We start from the raw sequence: 10,791 nt of genomic DNA, 5'->3' as shown, positions 1-10,791 counted from the left end.
GAAACAGCATCTGACCATAGCTGCTGAAACTGTTTGCAGGTGTCCTAATCAGGCGCAGGCTTTCTCCCAGATCAGCTTTTCCCGGATCACTGTTACCCTTCGCATCAAAGACATGGCTCAAGACATCCTTGAGCAAATCATAAATTGCTCAAGGATGTTTGATCACTTCAAGCAAAAACTGCTATTGCTCAGCAGACATGTCTCAGCAGGTCTACTTTTAACATTCAAATGATAACAAAAATAATACAAACATTTTAATGATGTTATTATTTATATCAAAATACCATATTATAATCTATTCCAGGCGAATTTCCCTGTTTTTTATACCCGGATATTACACTGTTCTTTTTCTTATCTTGTCTCCACATTTAGGAAATTTGGCCTTTGAGAGGTAGGCTTTGTGGAAGAGAATTGACAGAAGTACATCGACATTCTCAGAAATCTTGAGAAGGAGTTTGACAGACACTTTGAAGATTTGAGAGACAACGCAACAGCCTTTGAGCTTTTTGCTCAGCTCTTCTCTGTTATTGTAGATACAGCAAGTGAAGAGCTTCAAATGGAACTAACTGAACTCCAGTCTGATTCACTACTCCAAAACAAGTTCAGAGTTGATACAAGGCAGGATGGATCCATGCTTTCATGTTGTTTACGCCAAATTCTGACCCTACCATCTGAATGTCGCAGCTGAAATCGAGACTCATCAGACCAGGCAACGTTTTTCCAATCTTCTATTGTCCAATTTTGGTGAGCCTGTGCGAATTGTATCCTCAGTTTCCTGTTCTTAGCTGACAGGAGTGGCACCCGGTGTGGTCTTCTGCTGCTGTAGCCCATCTGCTTCAAGGGTTCGACGTGTTGTGCGTTCAGAGATGGTATTCTGCATACCTTGGTTGTAACAAGTGGTTATTTGAGTTACTGTTGCCTTTCTATCATCCCGAACCACTCTGCCCATTCTCCTCTGACCTCTGACATCAACAAGGCATTTTCGTCCACACAACTGCCGCTCACTGGATATTTTCTCTTTTTCGGACCATTCTCTGTAAACCCTGGAGATGGTTGTGCATGAAAATCCCAGTAGATCAGCAGTTTTTGAAATACTCAGACCAGCCCGTCTGGCTCCAACAACCATGCCATGTTCAAAGTCACTTAAATCCCCTTTCATCCCCATTCTGATGCTCGGTTTGAACTTCAGCAAGTCGTCTTCACCACGTCTAGATGCCTAAATGCATTGAGTTGCTGCCATGTGATTGGCTGATTAGCTATTTGTGTTAACAAGCAATTGAACAGGTGTGCCTAATAAAGTGGCCGGTGAGTGTATATTTAACACACTGTTCAATCACAAACTGTGGCTACAACTTAAGAGTTTCTATGTCTAATATGTATTCCTATACTGTTAACAGCAGTAAACATTTGTTATAGACACATTTAATCCAGGTTAATTTCAGGTTGGACAGTTCCAGCTGTTTACGATTGAGGACTCTTCACATCACATTGATAAACACTTACCTGTGAAGGTTGTAACTGCTGAATTTGATCCATCAACTCATTCTAGTTTAATAATTTATTATATATAATAATTCAAAAATAAATTATGTTTTAAGAATGTTACTACCACCTCTAAAAACAACAGAAATTAAGTAAAAGGTAAGAAACACAATCTGAGAATAAAGATAATCAAGTTCTGTTGGTCTGTCATCTCAGAGGAAACTGAAGGTGGTTTATTGACATTATCTCATTAAAGAATTAAGGATGTTGTTATCCAGTCTCCTTAACATCCTGAAGAATGGCACCAAACATGCTGCTGCATACACGAGGTCTTCTTTTTGTTGAGATCAGTCTTCATAATGGATGATATCCGGTTGAAGTACAATATGCCTACTGTTAAGCCCGGCCTAGGACAAACTTGAGCATAACATAAGTTTGACTCCCGTCTTTCCCCACTCCCAAGTATGACCAGTACCACAGCAGAATTGCTGTCCAAAACAAAAGTGATTTAATTTATAAATCAGGTAGAAAATATGTCAGGAAGAGCACAGCCAAAATAGCAAACACAACAATCTATGATACCAAACTAACTAACCTGTATCCAAAAGAAAAGAAAACACAGGGATCTTACCTACCTCACTAAAATAAACAGGAGAAAAAGAAAAAACAAAAGGGCTTCTCACCCCTACAACTACCAGGACTGCTCAGAATATTATTCACAGGCATTGAACAAAGAAATACTCAATATACAATACAATGTAACGATCACAAAACAATACAGATCAGACAGTTTTCAGAAAACGAAGGCACGGTCGTGTTGGGAGCCAGAAAAAAGGCCAAGGACAACCGGCATCGGCAGGTGACTTTTTAAAGTCAGCTCCATTAGCCTCCACTCCAATCACCAGCCGGACCTGAAACTCGGACAAAGGCAAAACCACAGAATAGGGTGAATAGCACCACCCTCAGGCAGGGAGGGAGAACAACACCATAAAACACATAAACACACACATACACACAATATGACTCAGAGTCATAACACTACTCACATACGTAGTATGGAGGTATTTTTTTTTTACGTCCAACATGATGAGTGGATATAATGCACCTAATGTTGGTTTCCACCTGCCATAAAGCAGAAAAGAAAAAAAGAAGGATGAGGAGTGGATGTGATCAGTTCCTGTCCTCCACTTTAATGGAACTGAGGCTGTAGATAACAGAAGATAATAAGAATAGAACATAAATATTGAATTGAAGATAGACCAGTTATTTAAAAAGGGAAGTGGAAGAGAGAGAGACCTGTAAGAGTTGTGTACTATCAGGTTTAAGCTGAAACAATAACAGTGATAAGCAACAACTCATATAATAATAATAATAATAATAATAATAATAATAATAATAATAATAATAATAATAGAAATTGCACTACAATATGCAATGTCAGAATATTCATCAATTATAAATAAGAAAGTAAAATAAATGATAGCAAACTTATTGTCAAAAAAGAAGGGGAGTTTATACTTTAAATTCAATCCAACAGTGGTAAAAAGCTAAAACCAGTTATGATTGTAAGAGGAAAAATTCTATTTCTAATTCAACCAGGTTGTCCATTGTAGGACAACTGTGAGCATAGAGGCTCAGGGACAATCAGACACATCCTCATTCAGTGCAAAATTGACTCAATTAAAGAAAGACGCTGTTTTACGACCTGGGAGCTCCTGAATAGACTATTTACCCTGCAAACTTTACTCCACCTGGACAATTGGACTGAAATGAAGATGCTGGTAGAATGCCCTATACTCTCAATAAACAGTAGAGGGCAGCAATGCGCAATCGAGGTGTCTAGTCTGCCCAATCCAAAGAAGAAGACGGCATTGACGTGATTGTTAGTATTTTTACGACAGTTCAGATACAACTTCTGCCAATAAGGCTTCTTGCTACACGAGAGTTCCTATTCATGAGGCAGTCCGTCCTTCGGTTTATTAGGGCAGCGTGCAATTTAGGTCACAGCGTTGTGCAGAGAAACGGGCCGTTGAGCAGTGTCAACTCATCCACCGCACCGGAGATAGGCACCGGCATTTTTAACAGATTTGGTTTTTACTTTCAGGTGTCCAGAAAAACCAGCATGTCGTTCCCCGCGAGTTCCCAGAGAATGGTGTGGGTTGACCTGGAGGCAAGTCACTGGGATGGGTATCTGCCATGCATGTATGATATGAAGTGCCACGTCAATTAATGGGCGATGTTATTTAACAACCTGTGTGTCACTAACTGATGTGAAGGACAGAACCAAATGTAACTTAAATTTAAAATACAAAATGTATTAACGTTTTGCCTTCCTGCCTTTGTTTTCTGAAGAACGCTGGTTAAATTCATACAGATTAACATATGGTTGCAGCGTAGCAATGTGTGGTGCGTACAGAGTAGCATGCTACCATGCCTTTAAACAATATTTAACACATGCTTAATACATTTTGTACACAAACATTCCGCTTGAACTCCAGTTGTTGAATGTGTGGTAAAGCACACAATCACACTGCTGACCGCAGCAGTAATGTTATTCAGATATGGTAACAGTAGATATTTCTAACAACACTGCCTGGTGTTCATGATTTGAAACTACAGCATAATTTTGTTTCCATCGATTCTTGCTCCCCTCCTGTGGTACCAGTACTGCTGTCAGTCAGGCACAGAGATGCCATATAAATACACAACGTACTGTTGCCTTTTAATGTTGCTGTAAACTACACTTCACATTATTTGACACTGCAATGTATGAGAGCAGGCTCAAAGGTAAAATTCTGGTTGGAAGGAACTGCCCAGAAGGAATCTTCCATCTGTGTCATTTGTTTTCATTCCTTCATGCTTGCTTCTCAAAATATCTGATATATCTGACAGATAGTAGATGAAGACTCAATCTTTGTGTTTTTTGTGTGTACTTTTTAGATGACCGGTCTCGACATTGAGAAGGACCAGATCATTGAAATGGCATGCATTATTACTGACTCAGACCTGAACATTTTGGCTGAGGTAACAGAAGCCTAAACGCCCATGGACTGCCTCTTGTCTTCTAACTGCCTTGTAAAGTAAACACTTTTTTTTTTTTTCGATTGACAGGGGCCCAACTTGATAATTAAACAGCAGGATGAGTTGCTTGATGGGATGTCCGACTGGTGTAAAGAGCATCATGGAAATGTAAGCTTTCTATGTGGTCAATGCAATTCGTAGGGGCATAATCAGGTCTAAAATCGGCCCGCTTATCCTCTAGTGTGCAGCAGCCTTCAGTTTTAAGTGATGTTCACAGCCAGTGTTTTGCCATTGTGTTGTAGTCAGGACTGACGCAGGCTGTACGGGATAGTAAAATCACCCTGGAACAAGCAGAGTATGAGTTCCTGTCCTTTGTCCGACAGCACACCCCACCTGGAAAGTGTCCCCTTGCTGGTGAGTTACTTTTTGGCACCAGCAGCAGAAATGTGATGTTATTCAACTGGTTTGGCTCCTACAATCATGTCAAATGGTTTATTTTCCTGCAGGTAACTCTGTGCATGCTGACAAGAGGTTTCTGGACAAGTACATGTCGCAGTTTATGTACCACCTTCATTACAGAATCATTGATGTCAGCACAATCAAGGAGCTTTGCAGGCCAGTATGATTGTGGGGTGTTTATTTTTGAGAAAAATTATGAAAACTTTCTTAGCTTTGACTTTCTACCCTTTTCTGAGTGCTCTGTTTTTGTTCAGATATGATTGTATCCGTATGTCTAAAGAAGCATTTGAATACTTGAATTCCCATTCATCTATCACCTGTCCTCTTTAAGTAGCCTCATGATACGGAAACACTCAATAATAAATACAATATTATTTTTTCTCGCCTATTTAGCATGCCTATTGGGAACTTTCCTTGCACGTCTAATTAAGGCCTTGTTTGGACTGTTACTTTCAACTGACTTTGACATGATTTTCAATTTTCTTGTAATGTATTCTGACTATTTCAGACGCTCCAATACGCTTGCACTTCTATATTGTATCTATGTATATCTTGTTTTCAAACAGGTAAATACATTGCAATTATAAACATCCAACCCCACCACATTCAAATTAATATTTAAATTTCAAATAAAAAGTGACAGCTCTGGGCCTTGTTTGAGTTTGACCACTGAGACTCTTGGTTCATGGGTTTAAATATCAAAGGCCCACTTTTAACATTGCATTGCTGAGTAGGTTTTGTGATTATTCCCACACTCAGAGATTAGTGTTTCTATTTGGTAGTACATCACGTAGGGATATCGCAATGAACCAATTTTATGATAAACGTGGTTTCATAACGTCATGGTTTCATAACCGTAAGAATTGTAAAAACTATGATATCTATCTACGGTGTCCAGCCTCTTGTGAGTCACGTAATTTGTGTGTTCGCTGTGCGGTGAAATCTCTCGCCAATCAGTTTTGTGTGTGTGCGAGCCACTGAAACATTAGTTGAGAAGAGGTAACTGACGAGGAGTTCATAGCGAGAGGAGAAATCCTTGTTTACTTTTGGTTTCTGAACAGCTCTGAAGCAGTGGCTTTCACCCCCGAACCAGTACAGTATGCCCCTTTACTTTTTCACAACTAGTCAACACTTAAACAGAACAACTTCCGTTGGTGACACTTTCACCAAAAAAGTCCCAAACGGATACACTGCTTATGATGACAGGAAACCAATTCACTGACCAACCTTCCACAATAAGGCAACTAAATAAAATAGCTTACATAAATTACTTTGAAATATCCGAAAGTTACACTATGTTAACTAACTGGATATAGTTGATGATGATAATTAATATTTTAGTTCATTATCTTTATTATTGGCTGTATATTGCTTGATGTCTTTTTCCTTCTATAGTATCGAAAATCGTGATATTTCCTCTGACGACAATCGTAGCCCCAAAATAATTATTGTGACATCCCTAACATCAGGACATGGAAAACACTTTCTGTATGACAAGTCTAATGGAGAAAAGTAATTTGGGATTGTTTTTGTTCTGGGCATTTTCAGACGGTGGTTTCCAGAGGAATACAAGATGGCACCTCATAAGAAAGCCACCCACAGGTAAATGATTAGAAATCCCCTTTAATATAATGTAATGTTTGTTTAGACTATAATGATAGATCCATATTGTTGCACCATCTGCAAAAATAAGTCAAGAAGAGATGTTTTTTCCTCCAGACACCCTTCTTTTTAATGCCATTATGTATTTATTTTCTTTTGTATTTTGCATAATCCATTAGCTAAACTGCTTATCCATTGAGGGTCACAGTGGGACTGAAGCCAATCCTAGCTGAGAGGCAGGGCACACCTGCCCACTAGGTTGAGGGTGAGCTGCTGCCTTAGGTGAAGAATTTAAGGAGCTCAGGGTTTTGTTTATGAGTGCAAGGAGGATGGAATAGGAAATGTACAGGAGCATCATCAGACTACAATTAATTGTAATAAAATTGTGATCGCGATTCACACCCATGTGAAATTAATTCCTATTCATGATTCTGCTGCATTTTAACTGGAAACTTCAGCTGCATCAACACCAACCAAGGACAATGCATAGTTACCTCACATGCTGCAGAGTAGCAGAGAACTGGTACTAAAATAGAGCAAGTGAGAGAAAAGCAGAGTAACGTTTGTGTTGAGGACTACTAAAAATAATAAAGATTAATCCTGAGGAAAACACAACTGAAGATGGTTAGAGTCAGACCTGGTATTGACATCTGTCCCGAATGTGCCTCTTGTGCAATATACGGCTGTGGCTCAGGAGGTAGGGCGGGTCGTCTACTAACTAGACGGTCTGCGGTTAGATTCCTGTCGTCCGCATTCAGCATGCCAAAGTCTTGTATAAGACACTGAACCCCAAGTTTGCCCCTGAAGACATCACAGTGTTTGAGTAATGTATGTTATAGAAAGATGTTTCTACTTGACATAATGTAGCTGACCTAGCCAGACGACAATCATCTTGAGCTTAACTTGCGTCTTTGCACATATCCTACTGTCTATAATTATACTGTGAATACCTGCTCCCCTGTTTGATTTGGTTTTCGTTTGGATGTAACTATTGTTGGATCCCTTGTTCAAACAAAACTGTGCATAACACAGAATAAACACAGGTGGTCAATGCTGAAGCATGAAGTTGTTCCATAAGCTGTAATGGATGTTTACAAGGAATGGTAATTTTCCAGTTTAACAACAGAATAACTTTTAAACCTGTCTGCTGAGGTATCTTGCATAATCATACTTATTCTTTCTTGAAATTAGCATGCTTAATAATTAAGAGAACTGATAGTAAAACCTGCAAAAAAATCCAAGTAGAAATTAAATTCTAAAGAAGGTTCAGAAGAACACACATGACAAAAGGAATTCATTCACATCTTTTGTTTTCTCCTTTAGGGCCTTGAATGACATCCGAGAGAGCATTAAAGAGCTGCAGTACTACAGAGCCAACATCTTCAAAGCAACAACCGAAGAGAAGAAGTGCAAAGTTGTAGAAAATGGTGACAGCAACAAGAATTGTCACATATGAATGCGACAGTATTCAGTGTTGTGTTGCTGCATTTCCTAAAGAAACCCGTTCATTGATTTTAGTAATCATATATAGATGCCCATTGATACTTTGTTCCAGTATTATTCAAAAGGTAAATGTTGAGGTTTCATCAAAGGGAGCTAGATTCTAGTACCAGTTTATAAAATAAATATTTAATAAATCTAAATTTAAAGGAGTAATATTTGAAAGTGACATTTTTACTTTGCAGTTTTTGTATTTTCTCAACATCTGTAATCTGGGTTTCTTTACTTTATTTTTTTATCAGACTATAAAACTTTTTGACCAGTCCTGAATTGAAATTGTTTTTTGTGTGACCTGTTCTTTTCTGTAGTTAAGTGAAACAACTCCCCCGCCCTCTCCATTACTCCACCTGCCCCCCGTCTTCCATCCCTCAGCCCCTTTCTCAATTGTCCCTGATGGAGCTGTTCAACTTCACGGAAGGAATGAGAAGCTCCACCTGCATCCTGGACCCCATCCCATTCAATCTTGTCAAGGACTGTCTCCCAGCCATCTCACCAGTGGCGGCCCCTGCCAAATTTCTCTCGGGGGCAATTGTTACGATGATGGCTAAGGTTACCTGTTTAATGGGTAAATAAACAAGTCAGTTAGACATTGTCTCATTGCATTATGTACATTTGCAAAATCTGGTCACCTCACATAGCAATACCACCAGTAACCCCAACACAAGGATTGTTCCTTAGGCTACATACTGTACAGTCATTTTGTAGACAGGTCTTCATTAAAATTAATTTGGCTCTAAAATGACTGAAAATCCACTGTGGCAAACTGATACAATGTCATCCGTCAGTACCTTTGACTATAAAGAGAGACCTGTTTTGCCATTGATAAAGACACTGATGGGTTAAATACTATGCATTGTTGTAAAATAAACTAACAGTATAGAGATGAGTGAGCTCCTCCACCATGACAAACTATAATAGCACAAATGCTACTCACACAATAATGCATCAGAATTATTAATCGAATAATATACCTAACAATATAGAACTCACGGGACATTTTTCTGCATTTTGAGTACTTTTATTTTTAATATTTTTACCTTTGTGTATATTAAAGAAGAGCTTTGCTCTGTTGTCCTTGGAAGTAAAAAATTGTCCCTAACAACTAATAATACTTATGTACTTTAACCTAAGTACATTTTTGTACGCAGGACCTTTCCTAGTAACAGTATATTTATTTTGTTGTAGTTCTACTTTTACTTAAGTGAATGATCAGAATACTTCAATTTCTGGCAATTTATTGGTTCAGCCTCAAGACAACATTGGATGTAAAGACAACTACTTAACAGAGCAAAATGAAGAACAGTGAAATTGGGGCTGACAATGTGGAATGAATAAAAATATTTACAATTCAACTAATGGAAAGATATGAGCGCAGTCTGTAAGGGAAATGTAACATTTTGACCACAATATGATCATGTTAATTTCCCCTTTGATCATGATTTAATCTCATACAATGTAACCTTGATCTTGCTGTATCCTGTACAACTGAATGAATCTTGGCCTGATTGCTTTAACTAAGGCATTGTTGCCTTGATGTCATCAGAAGATCCTGACCTTTTGACTTTGTAACAACCCCAACCAGAGTGGGAGGGATGAGCCAAATGTATAAAGACAAAGAACAGCTTCCCATCGGTGTGCATATTACAAACTAACCGTTGTCTTATGCACCATGCTCTGAGCATTACCTGTGACAATACTGTAAGAGAATTGTGTCTCGTTCCTCGTTGTCAAAGTGGGATTGCAGAAATTGCCACGACAATTTGGGGGCGCGTCCGGGATGCCTAACTCATTCATGCTTCAAACCACTTTCAAGACCAAGTGTAAATCTGCGCACAGTCGGTGAGGGGATTCAGAAATTGCCCAAGAACCAGAAGTCTACCTCTCCTGAGGGCAAGTCGTAATCGACTCCCAGGGTGAGAAGAGGCTGCTTGTGAGATCTTGGAATGAAGATAGTTCGATACGGCATCTCAGTTTTTTTAAGGAGGATACAGTATTGAAGACCACGGGGTGACGTCTGAGGTAGAGTGACATTACTTAGGGGTGACGACCCATTGATAAAGGAAATAATAAATAATATCAATGAATGTCATGTCTGAGAGTGATCTCTGTTTGCTGGTAAGTGAGTGACTGCGAATTAATATCGAAATGGGGAAACTTAATAGCAAACCTTTTACTGAAGTGTCTGATCTAATGGGATGTGCAAAAAATTATGTGTGAGAAACATGGTGATGACTCCTGTAAACAGCTGAATTTTCTGAGAATGGTAGTTTTAGTATAAATCATATACAGACGCTACAAAATAAATTGGGAAAATGTGACCAAATGAAGGGTAAAACCAAAATAAATCAGATAGCATTTATGATGTGTGAATCAGAAAAAAGAAGCCGACAACAAAGTAGTGAGCAGGGGCGCAAGAGGGAGGGGATGGGAAACTAATCAATGTCCTCAGCTCTCACATTCACAGAAAGAACTGGATCTCCTCCCTGCCTCAGCCGCATATCAGAGTCACCTGAACCAACAGCCTGCTATCTCATACCGAGACATCCAAGTACAGTCGGCCGCAACAGAACACCAAATCAGGCGCAGCATCCGCACCAACCCCATATCACCAAATCAGGGTGAGGCCGCTGCAACCATCGCGGCACAAGACAGTCTCGGGTCTGACAGACTCAGTCCCATATCTACAAGAACAAGAGCATGAAACGTCCACAATCTCCCAATGATTGA

The 10,791-nt window shown here is 39.2% G+C and overlaps 1 protein-coding gene across 2 annotated transcripts; it reads left to right on the top strand.

Moving 5' to 3' along the window:
* Positions 1–3,354: 3,354 nt before the first annotated feature.
* Positions 3,355–9,533, top strand: smfn (small fragment nuclease). 2 transcript variants are annotated; one of them, XM_035179350.2, is made up of 8 exons: positions 3,356–3,652; positions 4,423–4,506; positions 4,594–4,671; positions 4,806–4,917; positions 5,010–5,118; positions 6,511–6,564; positions 7,888–7,991; positions 8,373–9,533. In XM_035179350.2, exons 1-8 carry the CDS (start codon positions 3,437–3,439, stop codon positions 8,378–8,380), a joined length of 765 nt encoding a protein of 254 aa, XP_035035241.1. In that variant the 5' UTR covers positions 3,356–3,436; the 3' UTR covers positions 8,381–9,533. The 2 variants fall into 2 exon arrangements, with proteins under 2 accessions (XP_035035240.1, XP_035035241.1); XM_035179349.2 differs by lacking the exon at positions 8,373–9,533 and having other exon boundaries at positions 3,355–3,652; positions 7,888–8,328.
* The last annotated feature ends 1,258 nt before the right edge of the window (positions 9,534–10,791 follow it).

The sequence above is a fragment of the Hippoglossus stenolepis genome, chromosome 15 (assembly GCF_022539355.2).
Source record: "Hippoglossus stenolepis isolate QCI-W04-F060 chromosome 15, HSTE1.2, whole genome shotgun sequence".
Classification (NCBI taxonomy): Eukaryota; Metazoa; Chordata; class Actinopteri; order Pleuronectiformes; family Pleuronectidae; genus Hippoglossus; species Hippoglossus stenolepis.
The sequence above is the reverse complement of the archived record's forward strand: the minus strand, read 5'-3'. Positions and strand labels throughout refer to the sequence as shown.

Excerpts from the sequence above, each read along its gene's own strand:
- smfn (XM_035179349.2), top strand. The coding sequence starts at position 3,437 with ATGAGGCAGTCCGTCCTTCGGTTTATTAGGGCAGCGTGCAATTTAGGT. Across the intron at positions 4,918-5,009 it reads TGGAAAGTGTCCCCTTGCTG|GTAACTCTGTGCATGCTGAC; the intron begins GTGAGTTACTTT and ends ATTTTCCTGCAG. Across the intron at positions 5,119-6,510 it reads ACAATCAAGGAGCTTTGCAG|ACGGTGGTTTCCAGAGGAAT; the intron begins GCCAGTATGATT and ends GGGCATTTTCAG.